The 21,839-nt window shown below is 41.0% G+C and overlaps 1 protein-coding gene across 1 annotated transcript in view; it reads left to right on the top strand.

Moving 5' to 3' along the window:
* Positions 1-54: 54 nt before the first annotated feature.
* The window catches only part of trim44 (tripartite motif containing 44), a 60,180-nt gene continuing 38,395 nt past the window's right edge, over positions 55-21,839 (top strand). Inside the window, exons 1-4 of the mRNA XM_074677662.1 lie at positions 55-309; positions 1,085-1,763; positions 3,148-3,225; positions 14,109-14,405. Of these exons, the coding sequence (XP_074533763.1) occupies positions 1,122-1,763; positions 3,148-3,225; positions 14,109-14,405 (1,017 nt within the window). The 5' untranslated portion in view covers positions 55-309; positions 1,085-1,121. The remainder of the gene's footprint in view (positions 310-1,084; positions 1,764-3,147; positions 3,226-14,108; positions 14,406-21,839) is intronic.

Here is a 21,839-nt window from a genome sequence, read left to right as displayed (position 1 = left end):
AGCCTCTGTGTGTCTCTGCAGCTCCCACACACACTGGAGACTACAAGCAGGAAGTAGAAAAAAAGAAGGCAGAGGCAGACAAAAATAAGGAAGTAAATGTTGTCGGATCGAAGCTGGAGGATTCCCCCTTAACTGCTAAGTGAAAACATTTCTGGCGACAGTTTATTAATAGATCCCAAAGCACATCGCCAGTGCTAGGGGAGTTAGCCGTTAAGCTAATTCCTCCATATCAGCTCCACTTTATCTAAAAGCAAGTAATAAAAAGGAACAAAAGAAAGAAAACTGAAGTGAGGAGGAAGACACATACGAGTAAGTACACTTCAGTGAGTTTCAACCCCACGGGATGATGAAGGGAGAAATTGCTTGTGTGTTTTTTGTGGAAGGGAGAGGTTTAGTGTGAATGTGTGAGTCAGACAGAGAAATAGAACAGAGGTGTTGAGGAGGGGGGTGTGCAGTACAGCACTTTTTCTACCGGTTGTTTGTGTCAGCAGTGGAAAAGAGTACACAAACAGAGCTCAGGAGAGGAAAGCTTGAGGAGAAACAGAGGAGAGGAGGGGAAAAAAGCCTCTTTGTGAGTGTGTTTCTGTGCAGAAGGCATGCACAGTGGTCTGTCCTCGTTCTTTCAGGTTCACTCCTATAGGAGTGGAGGGTGGGAGGGAAAAGAGACAAGAAACTAACAAGACATGAAAAGGTCAGGGCCCGGTGACACGCAGAGTGAGGCGGAGGAAGAGTGTGGGTTTTGGTCATGCTGCGGGTACAGAAGTTCACACTCAGCACTTTCTGTTTGTGAGTCAGTAAACACAGTGAGTGTGTTTGCATACAGACAGGTTAGTGACTGCAGATGGGATCCTCCTGTTTACTGCCCTTGAAAGTTTTGTATTGTGTAGCTTGTGTGATTGTGTTGTTTTGAAGGTTGTTTCCTGTGGACTTTGGCTCCCCCCATACATCATCTGTTGTGGGGGTATTATATTGAAGGGGATTAGTCCCAAGGAACTTGGACTTTCCCCTGCACAAATTTGAGAGCTGTTCATAGAAGGTCACGGCTATTAATAACCTACCCTTTCCTCTGTTTGTCTCTTGCTAGACTTACTCCTCTTATCCCTGGAATTATTATCAGCACCATGGACCACAGAGGGAATCCCCAGGAAGGAGCTATGGGGCTGAAACTGGAGGAGCTTCCACAGATGGACGGGTCATGTGATGCGTGCGAGCCTGACGAGGCCCAGCCCGCCACACAAGTTTGCCACACCTGCAGCTTTGCCTTCTGCCCTGCCCATGCTGACAGACATGCCACAAGCACAAATCACCCTCTAATGCCTTATAACCATGAAGGGATGCAAGCAAATGGACTTGGCTGCAGCAGCGATTCAAATAGAGTTAGGGGTGCATTTGAGGAGGGTGCAGGTGCAGAAGTGGCTGCAGGGATGGGTGCAGATCAGGAAATGGAACTGCTGGGAGTTGCAGTGGCTAATGCAGGTATCAGTGATGATGATTGTCATAAAGATGGAGCCCAGAATGATGTACAGATGGAGGCTGAGCCTGGGGATGAGGCTGCGGGTGCAGAAGCAAGACAGGAAGCTGCTGGAGAGGCTGCTAAGAGGGACACTGTGACGGTGGAAAGGCTGCGCTGCAAAGAGCATGGACAGGAAGGCTCCCTCTACTGCAGACCAGACGAGAAGATTATCTGTGTGGTGTGTGCGGTGCAGGGCGAGCACAGAGAGCATGAAATCATCACGCTGCATGAGGCCTATGTGTGGCAGAAGGTTAGCAGAACACTCTGAACACAACCTATAAGACAGCACTCTTTGATTTACTTTGTCTTCTCTAATGGTATTTATTTTAATAGCATGCACCACAACATGTGCAGCTCCTGTTAAGTAAAGCATTATGTATGCAGAGCCTCGCCTATCCGGTTTGCATTTCTAATTCAGCATTAAGCAGTATGCCAATAGCTGAAGGCTCTGTAGTCTGTAAGTCAACTTGCCCGGGCTCAGTGAGAGCCCGGTGATATTTTAAACCTAACAATGTCTCATGATCTCCTGGCATAGTTATTGAATTTATTCAGTTCCACAGTTAAATGAATAAGTCATGTCACTAAAAGGGAAATTAAAGTTAAACATTATTCCTTTGGCTTTGTGATGACAATTATGACTTCAGCCTTCCTCCATTTCCCAGATGGCTCTTTGTTCCCAACTGATTTGAAATGCTCAGGGGCTTACCAGTCACTCATTGCAGCACTGCAGATGGTCCAGTAAGCTTCAGATTTCCCCACAAACATCACTGCTATCATCAGTTCTGCACAGCATACTGTTTGGGATGATCATAGCATCATTTAGAGTCTGATGCTATCAGCACACTGAACACATTCGGACCGTGTTATTGCACAGAGGACCAATTAACAGAATGTGATACCATCAGAAAACAGGACTAAGCTTTGGATTAATATTTCAAACAGACAAGGTTTTGTCTGTGAACACTAAAATAAACTGAAACAAAAAAAAAAATCTCAGCAAGAGCCTCATTTGAAGATATTTGGAGAAACGAGATGCATTTAGCTCCGGTGGTAATGACCCTCATTGTGTGCTGGCTCCAAATTACAATCCATCCTCTGCCCTGTGGCTGTGCATCCGAAAAACAAAAGTAGAGCGGCACGCTTCACTGGCTCACTCTTACATCACAGCCACATGTGGATTGATGGGAAACAAAGGGGTCACACACACACACACACACACACTCGTAGCCTCAGGCCACATTACTTACTCTAAACTTAGTCTGGCTTCTATCATGCGGCCTGTGTCAGTAAACTAATGTCCATTTGTTGGAGTAGTGATGTGATTTCATGCTGCTGTGACATTGCATTCAGTGTGAAACTTTATAGTAAAACTGTTGCCTGCGGTTGACTGGTAAGCTTTTTAGGTAGTCTTGTGTGTAAACATTGTTTAAATGGGATGGTGAAATTGTCTTATTTCTCTCAGTATGCACAGTAGTTGTGTAAAGAATGGGTTGTTGTTTTTTATCGCAGTAACAATGAAATTATTCTGCAGCTCTAGTTTCTGTTGTTGTGTGAGACACAAAGACTGAGCATGTGTGTGCGCTGTGTTTTAAGCTCTGTTGTGTTGACTGTCTATTTGTCTGCTTCACCTGTAGAGCAGGCAGGGTTATGACCTGCTTGGCTGCACACAGCAGATGGCGGAGAAGATCAAGACCAAGTGGACAAACCCTGAGGTGAGAGCAAACTCCTGCATACAAAATCATCGAGTCCAATCCTGGAGTTTAAACTGGAGCAGACATTTTTAGAAAACTTCTCCCAAAAGATCTGCACTCAACTGTTTTCAATTAGTCATGAGCTCCAACTAATTCTAATGAAATGGAATGAAAGTTGTTCTGCAGAAATGAAAGACAGATTTCACCCCCTGAAAGGAATGACAGCACACCATGTGCATGTTGTAGTGATGTTCATTATGTTACGGCACCATGAGGTTGGAATTAATTTGCTGACAGTTTTTTCTCTCAGAGAACCATCAGGAAATTTAATCATCAGTTGTATATTTAAGTGATTTATTGACAGTAACTTTCACTAATTTCATCAAATTAAACCAAGTGTAAGAGAACGCGTATACAATAATGAGCAGTCACTTCATAGTTTGGGATTATTATACATACATATTTGTCTAATTACATTAGTTTCTGTCATTTTAATGAAGTCTGTTAGTCAAAGGTTTCTGTTGCTTCAAAATCCAGTTGTCAGTTCTGGGTATGTCTCCAGCTTGTGGGGAAATATTAATGAGAACACTGGCTGGGTTAGCATTGCAAGCTAATAGGCAAAAATGAGACATTTTACTATGTCCTTTTTCACACTTTCACTGGCAGCCAGGAGTGCCCAAAAATTAAAGAGACACCCCAGTGTGAAGCCGTTTTCATATAAAGACACAACTGCTGTTGCTGTTGTTTGTTAGACAGCTTGTACTTTGCCCTTCGTCAATTCCAAGCGCACTACCCACTATGTTTTTTTCTTCTGAAACATCCTCGTATCAGGGACACAGATAAATCATTTTGACCAGGTGTGATTTCAACTGAACGTCAAGGCTAGAAAAAGGCTCAATGAAGACAGCCAGACTCAGGATTATCTCAGCCCATGCCCTCTTCAGCGACACTGTCAGGACTTTCCAACAGTATATTTATCTGCAACAAGGTCACCTTGAGCCAATCTATTATAAATATATCTATAAAAGACAGTATAGATGACAAAACTTGACAAAGATTAAGCATTGATACAATGACACAGCAGTCAGAACAGCACAGAATAAAAAAATACTTTGAGGTTTGGTTTTCAAACAGGCAATCTAGAGGTTAATGACTGTGGTGGTGCAGTAGACCTCTCCAGGGCTTTCGAGCTGTAACTGAGGCTATGAGGAGGCAACTTAAGGTTACCCTGGAGCTATTACTTAGACCTTGGCAGTCAGGAGCAACTGGCCTGTAGATCTGAGTCTTTGAGAAAACATACAAATTTTACAGGTCAGGGAGAAAAGTTGGAGGGAACCCATTTATTGATTTATATTTTTGTAATAAAGTCTTAAAATCAATTCTCACATTCTCAGAGAAACAGTGAAGGGGTGCTAACACAGGGGAGGTGCTCTACCTTCTTAGTGTGCCAAAAAAGGACCATTGACTGGCGACTAGCTGCGTAGGTAAAAAAAAAAAAAATCTGTCTCTCCAGTCATTTCTGATGGGCTGTGGTCAAACTTTAAAAAATTAACACACCTCGATGAAATGTTTCTGATACCTGATTGTTGTTGCGATTTGAAGATACCATTTGGCTGCCTTGTATTCAAGTCCTCTTTTTTCTGAAAAGTTTTTGTTTCCATTAGATGTAAGATGTTAAAAACAAGGCTTTACGTCACATTTAATGATGATTGACAGCTGCTGTTCTTGTGGTTTTTTTTTTGAGTATTGTAAATTATGTTGGGTGGTAGAGTCAAGAAGTCAAGCGCTACCAATAGCTACGCCCGTGATGGGGGTGTTTTGGCGTCAGAATCCTACAATGGTACATGGGGGAGCCACGCTGTCCACTCCATATGCAGTGTATGCTCTGGACTGGCTGAAAACGAGATACCAGGCATGGCAAACAAATGTAAAGTGTATTGTATTAATCAAGAGGTGTAGATAAAACTGTTCCTCTCTACTTCATGTTTTCTGTATATATAGCAATGACAAACAGTCTCAGTTAGCCTAAAATTACCAGTAGACCCTACCACACAATCCCTTCACTTTAAATAAAGCCTTCTGTTACAGCTGTGCGGCTCTCCACGGTAACTAATGGCTGTGATTTGAAGGCCATGAATGATTTATTTATCTGTCCTGCCTAGAACAGAAAACACTAAATGAGTATTTTTGATAAATGGATTATGTCTACAGGTTAACAGCCTTTTATAGTTAATAAGACTTCTTGTTAGGTTAAAAGAAGTGCTGCTTTTGAACCCTTTATAAAGCCAGTGGAAGTCCTATCAGAGCTCAAAAATTACTCATTTCTTATTTAGGGAGCAGAACAGTAAGCACTGCAGCAGTGTAGATGCTGCAACATCAGAAAACAGCAGTCTAGTATGAGATGAAGAGGGATTAAACAGGATTATGTCATACAGGTATTAGGTAGTTGACAGGAGAGTTAATTGATTCAATCCTTAAGTTAATAATGCCAGCCTTTTCACAGATCTCAGATCTGGTCTGCAGGGTCTACTCGATGCGTGTGATGGCATCATTTTGTGACTACTGAGTCATGTTACTTTTCAGCTTCAGTTGGTGCCTCAGCACTCCTGTTTGAAGCCTGATGTGTTTTATTTAAAGGGAATGTGATATAGCCTTTGCCACAAAAAAAAAAAAAAAAAAAAAAAAAAAAAACAGAAAAGAATACTGATATGGAAAACCCTTAGGCTGCTTATAAACCTTTGATGAACTCAGAATTTATGAGCCACATAGGGTGGATGTTGTGTATACAGCTACTGTGGTACTAATAGCTTTCTTCATTGTTTACTCCTTGATTGCTTGTTTTATATTTTGTTGTACTTTAATTGGTTCTTCTTAGGGAGCCTATCCCAACGCCTTGCCAGAGACAGCAGATGGAAATAGCCGTCGGGCATATTTACAGAAATATTAATCAATATCAATATGCAAAAATAGAATAAGTGAAACCTTTTGGCACACGAGCAAACATAAACTCCTGATACTCGAGGGAAAGTTGACCTTTAAGTGTAGAGGATCCAGCATGTGCTTGTTATGTAGAAATGCATGAGTGAGAGGCACTGTTTTTGCCATTCAGACTACCATCCTCAGTCATACGAAACAAAAACATGAAATAAGGCTCCCAGGCTGAAATAGTAATCATAAGCTTATTTCAAACTTTTAGTCTGACCTTCAGGAGGTTGCCGTCTGAAAACAGAGTGCCGTGTTCATTTCACACACAGTCGCTTTTGTCTGGATATCAACGAAAACTAAAGTCACAAACTGAATTTTCATGACAAGTCAACCCTAAAAGCGGTGGCTGTATTTCCATTACAGATGCCATATTGGGGGCATGTCAGCTGCTGAAAATGAAACTTGACCACAGACAGTTACTTGTTGTGCAGTGAGAGATGTAGCGGAGAGCAGAAAGGTCTTAGCTGACGTTGACAGCAGCTACTCTTCTGCACTCCCTTTTCTGTTTATAATACTGTCTCTGAACCCATCGGAGAGCAGGGGCACGTCGGAGCATTTCTCACTACCTGAAGAGATGTGACCCAAGCTCAGCAGCATAATGTACAAGGTTAATCTAACTGGCCTGTGAGAGGTAACACTTCTGCTTGCACCCTGCTAAAGTTCATGACAATTATCATACTGAAATATCAATGCTGCCCCAAGGATTCCAGGACTTTTAGTCCGGTGCTGTTCCACTGCAGAGGTGCAAAGTGCATGCTGAAACCACTTACCTGCTCAGCTGTGTTGGAGACTATTATGTGGATTTGTCAGAGTGTCCTCTCTGCACTTTCAGATGTCAGTATTCCTTATTGTGCATGGCAGGTAACCATCGGAGTGACTGCTTTTAGTGATGAAAGATGTGTGTGGAGGAGTGAGACAGGGACAGAAGTTGGAGGAGGTGAAATTGCATTTTATTGACGTCTTAAAAAACGAAAGAGTGGAAGATGTGTGAGCGGCTGTCTGAGAGGAGGTGAAGGGTGAACAAGAGGAGTTAACCCTTCACTGGTTTCTGCTCATCAAATCAGCTCTTGTTAATTATACACTGTGCCGCAGGTGTGGGGGTTTAAATCTCTTACAGCTCAAATTGCTGCTCTCCACAGGGGGATGGTGTAAATGCTAAAAACACAGTGATGCTGCTGCATACATATTAACAGAGGACCAGAGGGGAAACATAATCCAAGTGAGGCCTAGATGGTTGTCGATCACCCAGCCATCAGCCTGTGTTGCCAATCCCCACAGAACTAAAAGTTATTCATGCAGCATGTTGTGGCTTGAGCCCAGGACAGCAGGAAGTCAGAATATTTACCTCATGTTTCCTCTTATGTTTTATTTACCCAACTTCTGCCATGCAGGGTGTCGTCCAGGACACCCTGCTGCCTGTGGAGCTGTTCACCACAGCTTCAGAGAGAGAAGTCCCATATCTGGAGGCAGCACAGCACAGCAGCATCAGCCCAAGTCACAAACGTGTGTGTCTGTGTGTGTGTGGTGGCTACATCCATTTTCCTTGCTTCATAAAATCTACAAGAGCAGCCGCAGACACATTAAAGCTTTCTTATAGAGAGCTGAGGCTGAGGAACAGACGGAAGAGGCATGAAAAGACTTGGCTGCTGCTGTTAGGTGTATTCATCTGGCTTTTTTTCTTGCCTCATCCTTTTTCCTCCTCTTTCTCTTCTAACCCCCTCTCCCATTGCTCTTTAAGGCTGTCATTCCCTTTCTTTCTCCTCTCACGGCATTTTAATTGAATTACTCGGTATAGTTCCCCAGAAAGTTGCTTGGCTGACATTGCCTTTCTAAAAACCAATAAAAAGGTGGTGGTTATTGAAACTCTGCTGTTATAAAACCGAAAGCCTTCTGTCTCGTTTTTTTCCCCTCTCCCTCTTTTACCTTCTCTAACATTCCCTACTTTATGTTACTCCATTGCACCTTTGAAGGGCTTGTGCTTTCTAAATTAACTTTCTGTGAATTGTTGTGTTGCTGTAGAGGCTAAATCAGAGGATCTAATTTCTCGAGGAGATAAAAGAGAGTATCAGAGAGGGAGTAGTTTTTCCTTGGACCGAGGCCATGATTGCCAGGGGCAAGGGCAGTTCATATCCATTTTCTCCTAATGTTCCATTAATGCTTTTAGGGCTCCCTTTAAAAACTACATCACACAAAAACAGGACCTTTAACAAGCAGCAGGGACTTCCCTTGCTGAGACTAACATTCAAAGAAAGTTCAACATTTAACCCCAAAAATGCTTTTGGAGAAACGTCAATACTAAATAGATTCAAAACCTAAATTTTTCTTTAAATCATCATCACTTCACTGAATCAGGATGCGTAAAATGAGATGAATTTTTAAGTCCCTGCTTCTTTTTCAACCAGTTAATGAAAGATGTGTGGATGAAGTATGAAGACCTTTGAAATGCATTTGTAACATGACCCACTTATGTGCCCATGTGGTTGAAGGTTAGGACAGTCTACTTTGATATTAAGCTGAGCTGTTTAAGCCAGCATTCGTCCTACCAAAGAAACACAACACACTTTTTTTCTCGTTGTTTTTTTCCCACTCATATATTTTTCATTCCCGAAGGCTTTGGTTGTTTTCAGGAGTTTTTTCATCAGCACTAATGAGTAGCACAACCTTTTTTGTCGCCAGCCACAAAGCACACTGGTGTGTGAAGTTAATTCTATTTGAGTGTCTCTTGCTTTGTTTTAATCGTGTGGAGTGTTAGCGTAAAGTCTAAGAAGTTTTTTTCTATTATAAGTGCGCCTTAGGTTTTTTTTTTGAGGATTTTCAGACAAAAGGAGCTGTTTTTCTTTCCAGTGGCACCTTTCCCATCGCCTGTATAATATTCAGGAGGTAATATAATCAAACTTTAAGCTCCTTGCTCCAGTTTTAAGAGGCCGTTTGCAGTAATACGGCGGTACTGCAGATGACACTGCATGTATATGCATGTACTTAAACCTTTGTGAAACTTAATTTGCTTGTGTCGCCATTTCCCCAATTCAGGCTGATAAGAATTGTACAAGGCACGTTTAATACGTGACCCAAAATGAATTTTGCTCTTCTAATCTGCTTTCCTTTTGTCCTACTTGTGCTTGAAAAAGAAATTAGCTTTCTTAATCTGCTAGCCAGCTGTCCTACCTCTGCCCATAATCTCCCTCTCTGTCCCTCATCGTCTGTCTTCTCTCCAGCTCTGCCCTTGTAAGCATGGTGCTGCTTTCTCTCTAAAGGCCTCATTCTGTGGCCTCGGCTTGTAGCAATGCAAATGAAGTTTAGCACACATGAATGCCCCAATCCTTGCTCACCGTACAAATTCTCAGAGAAACTCTGTGGCTGGGTGAAAGGACTGAAGGGCAGAGTGCCTCCGCTTCACAAACAGAGAACACAGATCCAGGATCACAACATCCATCTGCCTCAAAGGCTGCTGGGACTCTTTGAGTGAGGGCAGGGGACTTGATGAAGTAAGGGACATGGGGTGGTGAAAAAAATCAATTTCAGTAGAGATGGACTACTGAAATTGATGATAAGAAAAAAAAAATACAATAATTTAACATTACCTTTTAATATCCATTGATTCGACTTTAATTTTTACTAACATTCTGCTCATGTCATGCTAGCACCTACAATCTCTTCATTAAATGTAGCCTGAAGTTACCAAAATAGTTAATAAATATATTCTTTTATTGTTTATATTTCTGAAATTTAAATAATTTTTATGTCAAATACTGCCTTGCTTTGCAAAATTTGGGCAGTGAGGTTGCCATAAAAACTGCTCTCCCTGGTGGCTGGCTGCAGTATAGGGCCAAAAATCCATCTCTGGAGTCATTCCAAATTTTAAAAAAAAATCAGAATCAGAATACTTCATTGATCTCCCAAGGGGGAAATTTCATTTCATTTTTTCAGGGATTGTAAAATATGTCTGGAGGGGTGGCCAAGAAGAGATTAGACTCTTGTAGGAAAAAACAATTATTAATATTAAAAGGTGGAGCCACGCTTTTCACTCTATATAAAGTCTATGGTTCTCCCTGTGCATGCATGGGTTCTCTCCAGGTGCTCAAGCCTCCTCCCACAGTCCAAAAACATGTTCATTAGGTTAATTGGTTGCTCCTAACTGTTCGTAGGTGTGTGTGCATGTGTGAAAGGTTGTCTGTCTTTACGTGACAGCCCTGTGATTGACTGGTAACCAGCTTTGGGTGTACTCTGCCTTTGCCCTGAGACAGCTGGAATAGGCCCCAGTCACCCTGAACAGGATTAGAGGTACAGAAAATGGATGGATGGAAATTAGTTATGCAAATGTTTCAAAAAGTGCTGAAAAGCTAATACTACCTTGACCCGATAATTTTATTTGCAAGAAAAAAAATGTAAAGTTATGTGTAACTGTCATAAAATTTAGTAGTACATGGTAAAGTCAGGGCTGCACAGTAGCCCAACAGTTAGCGCTGCAGCCTCACAGTAAGAAGGTCATGGGTCCCAGCTTGGCCAGTGGGCCAAAAACATGCTCATCAGATTAATTGGTCACTCTATATTTTCTGTGGGTGTGAGTGTGTGCGTGAATGGTTGTCTGTGTCAGCCCTGTGATTGACTGGCTACCAGTCCAGGGTGTGCCCCGCCTCTCGCCCAATGAAGGCTGGGATAGGCTCCAGTCACCCGTTACTAAGCAGTTAAGAAAATGAATGAATGAATGTATAAGTCATTGACAGGTCAGTCATCTAAAAGAGGACTCTAAGTTTGTTAAGGCTTTTTTAAAACTCAGGATAGCATGTGTGCTAAAGTTAGCCAAATGGTATTCACTGATGTCTTTGTTCTAAAGCTTAAGCGTATAGTACTTTTTAATGTAATGAGAGTAAAATGTCTGACCTGCCCTTATCCATACTGCTTTAAACAGCTCAAGTATTTGTGTCAGTGAAATCTAACTTTGATAATTCACCATATGTCCCTTTTGCTAACTGTGTGTCCATACTTAGTCAAAACTTATAGAATAACACCCCAACAGCCAAATTATTTGTTTGAGTTTATGACATCTCAGTGAAAATATACAGTGTTTAAATCAAGGTGTCTGAGGCCACATTACATGAGTTTGAAACCAGAATTACTTCCTGTTTCTTGTTTAACGTTAAATGTTACAAGCGTTATCATTTTTAATGTGTTTTTCAAGTGCTCACTGCACACATCTAAATAATGGCTTCTCTTGAAGATTAAATCAGCTTAGATTGTAATTTAGTGGGATTTATTTTATTTGAGCACTTCCCTGTATTACTCTCTGTGAGTTAAAGTAGAAGAACCTCTGGAGGGGTTTTAGAGAGAGGTTTGGAAACCACCTCGTTCTCTCTGATCTCCCACATCTACAGATACATCTCATTTAAGTATCTGGATGAGGAGTGGAGCTACTTATTAGTTCAGGGCAACCGTAGCCTGTTCTAAATTCATCAGCCATACATTCAGGGCATTGATTTTGTTTAAGTGAAGGAAAGAAAGAAAAAAAAAGCTAGTCTTTGCTTTCCAATTAGACATTTCTAATTTATTTCTGTCTTGTGCAGAATGAGCACTCTGGTTTTCTCTGGGTATGCTAACAAAGAAAGAAAATTAGAAATGTTACTTTTTGCACCTCCTTTAATGGGCAATTTAGAGGAGCTGTTCTCAAGGGAAGAAATAGCATATAAGTGATAAAACCTCGGGCCCCTGAGGGCCATGTCTCTGCCAACCTGAGTAAAGACAGATGATCCTTGCTTTGCCAGAGAGAGGGAGGCTGAGGGGAACAAGATAAAATAGACAGAAAGGAAGGGAGTGAAGATCTGCTCCAGGGAAGAGGAGAGACCGAGCAGCTGATGTTCTCAGATTGAAGCAATCATAACATATTCAGGAGACAAGATCATGACGAGAGACTTTGGGGTGTCTTTACCTCATGACAGCATCTGCATTGGAGGTGGGACCACCTCGAAGGGAGGGGGAGGGAGGAGTTTGTTTATTGAGGTGTTTTAAGGTAATGAGTCATATCTAAAGAGGGCCTCATCAGGGAAGAGGGAAATGGATTAAAAAACTATCTGAGTGAGCAGTTCAGTTGCCTTGAAAGCCAAACAGATGGCTTGCTGTGGTAGAAGGAGCCTCTGAGGTCTCTTTCTACAGATGGGATGCATAGAGTTTGCCTCTAGGGGATGTTCTTCATGCTATCAATTAGATAGTGCACGAAAGAGACCAGTGAACTTATTAAAATAATATTCATATGTCAGAAAGACAGAAGTCTCTCTGTGGTCCATATATTGTGGTCGCTACATACATTCCCCATTTGGCTACAGTTATCTCTGTACATTTCTTCATTGTTTCCCACACGTTTACGAGTCTGATTTGTGCCTCAGCTTCTGTGGATCTATGTCTGATGCACATTTGTATTTACTAGGGGTTATACCAACCTGGGAGTAGTCCATGAATGCAGCAGTCACTAGGTATTAGAGGTCGACTGATATGGGTTTTTTGGGGGCCGATGCCGATGCTTTCCAAATTTGGGCAGCCGATGCCAATATGCATAGCCGATTTTTCCAATTTGATATTCAGGCCGATTGTTAAATACATATATATTTATCACATTTTTGTGAAACCCAGTAATTTCTGAGCAACTAAAAGAAATGTATTACAACAAGTCGTGTCCAGTCCTCTGAACATTTATTCAGCTTTCAAAACAATGCAATATTTTGTCTGAGTAAACACACAATGTAACAAGCAGTAGTAAACATTCACACTCTTCTTAAAATGTCAAAAAAAGAAATTTCAACTTATTAATATAATTTGAACAAAAGTATGTAATTTATCCAAGTGGTTCCACAAGTTTGAGGTGCTCATCTTTTTTGTGCCTGATCAAAAATTGCGTCATTTTATACAACAGATCAAAAATCGGCTTTTTAAAAGAAAACACGGCCGATGGCCGATAGAGACAAATGTCCAAATATCGGCCCGATATATCGGCCGATATATCGGTCTACCTCTACTAGGTATGGTTACTGCATTAGTTAGTTTTTTTGGGCACTGTGTGCCTATTCACGTAAAATCAAGCGGTACCATTTTTCAGTACCTAAACCCATCCTTGTGACTGAGAGAGTGGAAGAGTAGGCGATTTTCCATACTGGACATGAACAGAGCATAAAAGGTTTATATATTGAGAAATAAATATGTTAAATTAAAACTTTGAGACTTTATTATCAAACGAATTAATATTTATTACCACATAAACACACACAAAAGTACTGAAAATTGGTATCGTTGACTACTAATACCGATTGCCAGGTACCAGGCATCTGTACTAGGGGTGGGCGATACTGGGAATTTTGGTATCGATCTGATATCAAGTATATACATTGCTAGTATCGCCGTTACTGATACCGATACTGATATTTTTTACATGAAATGTTGAATAATTTTGTGGTTTTGCCTTGAGTTGGTTGATTTTGATTATGATTATGATAAAACACAGCACAAAGATTTTAGGCAACAAAAATGCTTTTTTATTAACAAACCCCAACAATGGAACAAAATTTTAACTGTATAAAAGTAATCAAATAATTATTCTACCACCACAATTTTTTTTGGGAAAAAAACCCCCAAGTGCAAAATAACAAAAAGGTCCCTCCCATTTGCACAGAGAAGCGGCAGATGGAGGAAAGTAAAGTAAGTTGCTGGACTACATAAGAGAAACTGCAGCATCGATCTCATCATGCTACTATCGATTCAATACTGATACTCATCTTGGTATTGATACAAACAATCGATACTGTACTGTTTCAAATGTGAAAGGTACCCATTCCTTGCAGCCGCTGTATCTTTTTCTTTTTTGGCAACTGTTCCATCTTAATCCTCACTCTAACTTTGCCCCTTTCTGTCTGCTCTGCTTCATATCCATATCCCAGATGTCGACAGAAGAGCTGGAGGCCTATGTGAACAGCCAGTTTGACGAGCTCCGCAGACTAGTGCGTCTAGAGGAGAAGAGGACGCTTCACCTGGTAGACCTCAAAGAAGCGTTCCTGACGGCATCAGCTGCTGAGAAAATTGCAGAGATCAGTGTTGAAACAGAGCGCTTGCAGGAGGAGATGGCCAACATCACACACCAACTATGCCTTCTGGAGCAGGCAGAGGGGCAGGGACTTGCTCCAGCGTTGGCGGCAGAAGCTCTCCTAGCAGGGCCCAGACCAGCCCACAGAGTGCAGGTGAGAAGAGCATTCCCTTCAAATTATCTCTGTGCTCTACTTCTTAAACGGCTCACTCAGTGCGCAGTAAGTCGCAGGGAGAAAGTTGCGTGAGTTGATAAGGTCAAAAGAGTCCAGTGTGACTCATATGCAGGATGTTGTGATTTATTTAGTGTGATATTTTAAGCTCGGAGGCTTTGGCTTCTTAGAAACTGATCATGTCTCCCTTATATCTTCATAATGTTGCTTTGAATAAGCTTTGAAGTCTCACTTCAGTGAGACTGCAGTTCACTTCAGTGTGCAGCTGCTAGAAATGTTGGTATCGCCAAAACACTGCCCTCTGAAGCCAACGTGATATCTCTTTCAGAGTGATAAGGATTTTCTGTTGTCTGTGTTTATAGAAAGCTTTTGTATTGATTGCACAGACATTTAAGCAGGATTTTTCTGTAAAAGCTTTACAACTGGATGGCAAAAAAAACCCTGTTTACAAATGAACAAATAAGCCCAAAATGAATGGGAAACCCGTGTTTTGAGCAAAGCTGACAGCCTAATTGACAGCACCTCATCCGATCACGAGGTTTACTAAGAGCACAAACAGGGTCAATGATTAATTAAACTCAACTTTAAACCCAGAGGTCCGGTGCCAACGTTGTTATCCAGGGCAGCCTTGTAAAACCAGACACTATTGCTGTTGTCAATAAAACAATTACAAACACTTTGCCAGCCAGCACAAAGCTGCTGTGTTGCTGACCATGTGGAGCCTCCTTTATAGTGCATCTTGTGCATTATTAAGATTAGGATAAACAGTAGCCAGCAGATGCAGTTTAATTGTGCTGTAACTAAAAAAAAAAAAAAAGAGACATACCCGGTGCCTTTACAGAGAGCACATAAAGGTTTGATCCCATGTCTCTGACATAAAAGATGATCTTTTTAATGATGGTACCACCTGCCTCATCATTATCACAAAATAAATATGGTAAACAGGTGCCACCTTACACAGCTTTGTTCCAGATACAAATAGGGACTGGCTGTGTTTATGCAGGCACACATTATGCACATTTAGAGAAATGTAGTCTTCCTCTCATATTGTCAGCTGTGTCACTATGATACAGGTAGTTATATGCAAATACATCCTGAAACCTGAATAGAACAATGTGTTACTCAGGTGGTTTATTTGTAAGTAATGAACACAGCAGCTGTTTGTGCTCCTCTTCCTCAGGGAGTTCTTTTTCTTCATATTTGAGCATGTGTGAAGTTATCACATATAATGTTTGCGATTACATGTCGTGTGAGCCGTGTCAATGTATTACTTTGAATTCAGCTGCACTGCACACCATCTTTCACTTCAGCATTGAAGAGGATGCTTTTACCACTTATAGCTATCGCAGTCAAATATCTCATCCCTCCATTTGTCACTCTCTAAACTTGATTCACAGCCACAATTGGGGAAAGCAGGTTCAAGTGTTCCCTGGTGATGCTCTGCAGGACCATGCAGACTGCAGTAATGTTGGGGGCTGATTTGCAGATTGCTTTTCTAGCTGAGTAAATAATCTACGCTAGGCCAAGTTCATTAAGGCCCTAATTGAATGCCGATGCTAACCCTGTTTGTTCTCATGTGTTAGTTATTGCTGGGGTAAGTAATGGGCATTGTGATTTGGAAATGTGTGGTCACAGGAGATCTGTGTGTAGGTATAGAGAGGAGGCTCATTCAGCAGTTTAACCATCTGTAAATGATGTAGCTTAATGTGTGTATTGAGAGGTACGTATTTCAAAATAACTTGGACTGAGTTTATGTTTGTGTAGCCTTAAAAAAATGAATCTTTGGAAGTGAATCAAATCCACCTGAACCCAACAACACCTGCAGCAGTTTCTGAGAAGCAGTTTTGTGTCATTTTAGAACATTCTTACGTTTTGGAGGAGGTACATGCATACGATAAGGCCTACACAGACCTATAGCACAGGCTATGGCGTCAGCTTGATACAAGAGCCTAAGCTGAGCCTGAGGGAGATGGAACATTGAACCAAAATGATTCACATGACACATGTGAATGCTTCTCTTTATGATACTTGGGCTTTAAAATGATGTGGTGTGACTGCTTGTGATGCCATAGCTTATGATGCCATGCCGTGTCATAGGATGCATTTCTATACAATGCGGCGAGGGACAACAAAATGTGACAATGTGACACGATGAATGCAACAGGATACAATGCCTCTTCCATTTAGAAGTGACTGTAAAATCTATTTAAAAATGTTGTGTATGGTTTATATTTGCTCTAATTCTGTGGCATTTTAAAAAGAAAATGTAAAAACAATTTTGAAACCATTTGAAGCAAAAAAAAAGCTTTGTTAGTTGTTGTCAGCTGAAATACACCAGAAGCATCTGCAGTCCGTCTCTGCTCCATCACGGTACCAGATCAATTAGCATTCCATTCAAGTCAATGCGTCAATTCACACTAGATCAGCTCTGTTGTGGTCTGTCTGCAGGTTGCAGGTAATACACAGCCGTCCTATTTTTGTTGGACACGGATGTATGATGCTAAAACCAAAGGGCAACATCCGGTCAGTAAAAATGAAGCCTATGGGGAAGTGCTAAATGTTGCTGTTCATTGAGAATCAGCTGGAGGCTGGCAGCCGGAAGTCATACACACCCAGCCATAAAAACAGACTTTTACAGCATTGAAAATATATTTACAGCCTGGTTCAAAAAACGGCTATGGTCTAAAACACTGATTTCACTATCAGCACACACGGTGAGTGATTTTTTCTCTAACTTGGCGGTTTAGAAGTTATTAGGGTTGTTTGATTGTCCAGAGACACAGCTCAGGCCACATGACTGTTCGGAAGGAAACTCACAACCAGCATCATATCAAATGTGGCTGCATCCGCAGATTGGCTTTATTTCAAGTGTCAGGAACAGTCAGGTGACGCCGTGGAGGCTACATCCATGTTTTATACAGTCTATGGCTTAAACCCAGTGTAGGAAAGATTAAGCGGGACAGGAAGTCGGCCGGAAAAATACCTAAAAACACCCAGTGACTTTCAAAATAAAACAAACCCTGTCAAAATCAGTTCGTATTTAGCTTGACTACAACAACAAACTGACATAATGAGCAGAGTCAAACCAGGAGTCAAAAGGTTTAAAGTTTTAAAGCCCAGCATAAACAAAGAGAAACTTTTTAATGGGGTGGGAAATGCGGGAACATCTTGGTTTCACAACTTCAGATGCTGTCAGTCATATGGCTTGCTGGACTGAATTCGCAGCCATTGTGAGTTGACAAACACATTTTACACTCAATGGACAGGAGTCGGACTGCAGACGGATCGAGTGTATTTGAGGCGTAAGTTTTAAACCCTGACTGGGAGTGCTGGGAGCACAGCCACTGAAAACACTGAAAATGCTGAACTAAATAGAATATATTGTGTGCAAGGGTGGACCCTGCCAGTTATGATGTGATGTTTAGGATTTGTCGACTATAGATAAAGATTTCAGGCTTGATAATAAGAGACCATTACACTACATTAAAATAAAGCAACAATCCTAAGGTTAGTTTAAATAAGGATATAATCAGTGTTTGGATGTGCTGACCTGCTTTAGCTTTGGTTTATTTCTCCTCATGTTAGGCACAAGCTAATCCCATTTGCCAGAGAGCTGCAGTTATAGCCCCCAGCACTTTTTCAAAGTTCCAACTTTCTTCTCAAAAAAATAAAGACTGGCAGCTTCAGAGCCAAGTCAGAAAAGGGATTGCTCCTTTTGTAAAAACATCACACACAGCAGCCGTGCAACAGCAAGCCTCTGGAGTAGAGCAGCAATCGAGTAGAGCAGCTATATTTCTCACCTGCATGTAAACCCAGGCTTCAAAAACTGCTCCCAGCAGAATAGACCACATAATTGAGGTGAGTCTTTTTTTGCTTAAGGTCAAATAAACAAATTACCACTGGTTCTGTTAATAATCTCGCGTCTCTCTATTAATTCAGACGGAGGAGCACAGCTGGAGACACACACACCCATACACAAGCACTCTATAATGAAGGTCTGCAGGCGAGAAAAAAAAAAAGTCTTAAAATTGACCAATCAGCGGAGGCCAGGAGGGGTTTTATATTAAGTGACTTTGTCTTGGTCTGAATCTGAGTTGGTCTGTTTCTTATCAAAATTCTCAGGCTCCACATTTTCATTAAAGAATGCCGCAAGGCGCTCGTTTGTACAACCAGGCAGTGTGTTTACTGGAACATTCCCTGATGACTGTACTGTAATTAAAAAAGCTGTGGTGCGTCACTGGGCAGGCAGTGATCTATTTGCCTGACTGGAACAAACTCAGAAAGATTTTTGTCCCAAAACAGGATGAATACACAAAATGCAGATAGTTGTGCTGCAGCACATAGAAAAAAAAATATTCCATTAACTTTTCCTGGACTGGTACATCTACCTGTCTTCTCGCACTGCACTGTTGTTACATGTGCCTGAAACAAACTGAGTCTTTGATTTGCTGGAATCAGTTCAGTGCATTGATCAACATGTTTGGCACTATCTGACACGGACAGTTTTTTGAGCTGTAGTGGTGTCAGTTTTGGCATGCCAAAGCTGGTGTAGGCAGTAGGGATGGGTACCTTCCACATTTGAAATGATATGGTACCGATGCCAGGCACCTGGTATCTGTCCTCAGCGGAACCATTGTTTGTGTACTTTTGTGTGTGTTCATGTAGCAACAAACATTTATTTGATGAATAATAAAATCTCAGAGTTTTTTAATTTAACAAATTAATTTCTCTATATATTTTTGCAATGCTGTGTTAATGTTCAGCATGGAAAATAACTGACTCTTCTACTCCATAACAGTCACAAGGGTGTGTTTAGGTATCAAAACATGGCACTGTTTAATTTTACATGGATTGGTTCTTGGTTCTACAGTCAGAATTCAGTCGGTACCTATAAAAGTACCTAATTCTGTACCCATCCCTAGTAGGCAGCCTGTTTACCTGTGTCTTTATTTTGTTACAGCTACAAAAGAAGCAGAGCTTAGCTGTAGCCTAAATTTAAAATAACAAATATATCAATGTCTTTGATCACTTCTATGTTACTACAGGTCACGTACACGATAATAAATATCTTTATAGCTCATACAGGCTGGTTTTAGTACTTGTGTAGCCTGTGTACATACCAGTTCTTTTGTGTCTGCTCTGCTCTTTTAGTTGTGTAACTACATTATTCCACATTTTCACATGTGAGACTGAACAAGTTCTTTAGTGTTGCCTCTATGTGTTGATGCTGTTCAGAGGTTCAGAGGCAGAGGCTCAGCACTGTTTAAGCGATAAAGTACTCTTAGCATGAAAACAAAGTCAGGATGCCTCATTAGCTAGGCATTGAGACTCTGCACCACTGACCCAACCCTGACTCAGCCGTGACCCAGGTCACAATGAGCTGCCCGCAGGCTGATCTAAAACAACCCTGCCTTTGAGTTGTACCTTTTGAAATACAGTGCGGCTCAGTGGACATTTTCTTCCCAAGCTGTTTTGCTTTGTCTTGTGTGTTTTTAATATGAAATGCATGCAAGGAAAGCGCTTATTGTATATCTCATACAAAGTGCATCCATTAACTCTCAGATTCCCTTTGATTCAATTCCTTTCCTGCATTTTGAACATTCATGTCTGAAGTAAATTAAATCTATCTTTTTAAATGTCTTCCTTTCATTACTGGTGTTTACTAAAAACAAATTAATCAAGCCTACTGTGGATACTAATTAACTTTGCTTGTCTTAAACAGCGGTTTTCCTTCGCAGACTTCAGAATGGCACTTCTTCAGAGAACTCACATCCTCCCTGATTTACACTTTTAAATCATGTGTGAACCACCATAAATTCCTCCTCTCTTTTTTTTAAGTGTTGTTGTGTTTTTGCATTTAAAGACCAGTTTTTAAAGTGTGCAGGTATCGATTGAACTGCCATGGTCCATGAGAATGATCTGAGAAATGTTGAATCTGGTCGTATTCAACCCTGCAGCTATTGATTTTTCTCTTTACGGCTGCAAAGGTAACCGTGGTAATTACAGTCAGAACAAAGCTCTACTGCTGACAGCAGCTTTCTGACGACATATTTCTTTTAATTTTCCGGGCAGTGGCACTGAAAAAACTCTTTAATTCTACCAAATGAAAACAAGGCACGCATTTGGGACTTGAACAGGATTCAGTTTTATTGTGTTGATCCTATTCAGTTGAAGCAAGTATCAAAGAATGAGTACAAACGACTAACAAAACATACAATCAGTTGAAATTAACTGGTGGGCAGGTCTGCCAGGCTGAAATCAGACCAAGAGATTTTCATCTAAAGTGAAATATGCACCTGATATCAATATTGGAACAAGGAAATAGAGTATTAACGGCGATCACATTAAGCAGGATAATTTAACTATTTGTTTTGGTCTCTTTAGGAAAATAGCTGCTATTAATTTAACTAAAATATGAGGCAAGTGTTTCACTTTTAAGTGTGCATATTTTTCTTAAGTGAAGCACTTACTCACTTACGACCAGTATGATTAATGATATGCTGTGTCTACAGTCCATTTATTGGCTCACCGGCTAAGCACAGTGGACTTAAGTGCATCAACTGGAAATATTGGTCCCCAGCAACATAATTATTTTTTAAAAGAAACATGTCAACTGTGTCTTTATTTTTCTAAAACAGAAATTGTTTTTGAATTAAGACTGAGGACTTGTGGCTGTACAAGTCAAAGTAGACTCAGGTTTTGTTGTGTCTCCCTTCCTTTTGGAGTTGGACCACCTGCTGTTTGAAGCCATCAACTGATGACAGGTTAGTTAAACAGCCAAGCAACAGAGACTGAGGAAATATTCTTCCAACTTTACAACATCCAGTCAAAAACTCCTTAAGTGGAAGCAAGTTTTGCACTCTTATTCCACAAATTGACTTTTGAATCTTTTGAAGTGCTTGACAAGGTAAAACAAGATAAATCTCGCCACGTTCCAATATTTGAAACTTTGTATTTGTCCAGATCTGCAGCTAATTAAATTTAAAGCCAAATCTTCGTCAGTGAGGCAGACAGCCAGTCAGTGCTCAGCAGCCCGCACTCCTCAGCTCTCTCCTCGTCTGCTGCGCTGCCAAGGAGCCACTGCCTCCTCAAGACGCCATTAGTTACACAGTGTCAGAATCCCTTTTTTGGCGCAGCCATCTTAGAGCTGCTAGTCAGGGTCCAGCGGTACAGTACAAATACTGCTGGGCAGCGTGCTCAAGTCTGACTAAAAAATACCAATTAGGATCAAGAATTGTTTACAAGTACTTTTGATCGTGTACATGGCAGTGATTTGTGTCATGCTTGCATACAGGAGGTGTGTGTTTGGCATGCTAAACACTGGTGTAGATTGATCACAGTAATTTAACTCTTATTGAAAGCCCTGAGAAATAATGCATCCCCACCTCCTTTGAGTTAACTGAATATGAAATGTGA

The sequence above is a fragment of the Halichoeres trimaculatus genome, unplaced genomic scaffold (assembly GCF_033239565.1).
Source record: "Halichoeres trimaculatus isolate MK-OKI-2021-1 unplaced genomic scaffold, fHalTri1.1 fHalTri1_scaffold_10, whole genome shotgun sequence".
NCBI lineage: Eukaryota > Metazoa > Chordata > Actinopteri > Labriformes > Labridae > Halichoeres > Halichoeres trimaculatus.
This window is presented reverse-complemented; position numbering and strand designations above follow the sequence as displayed.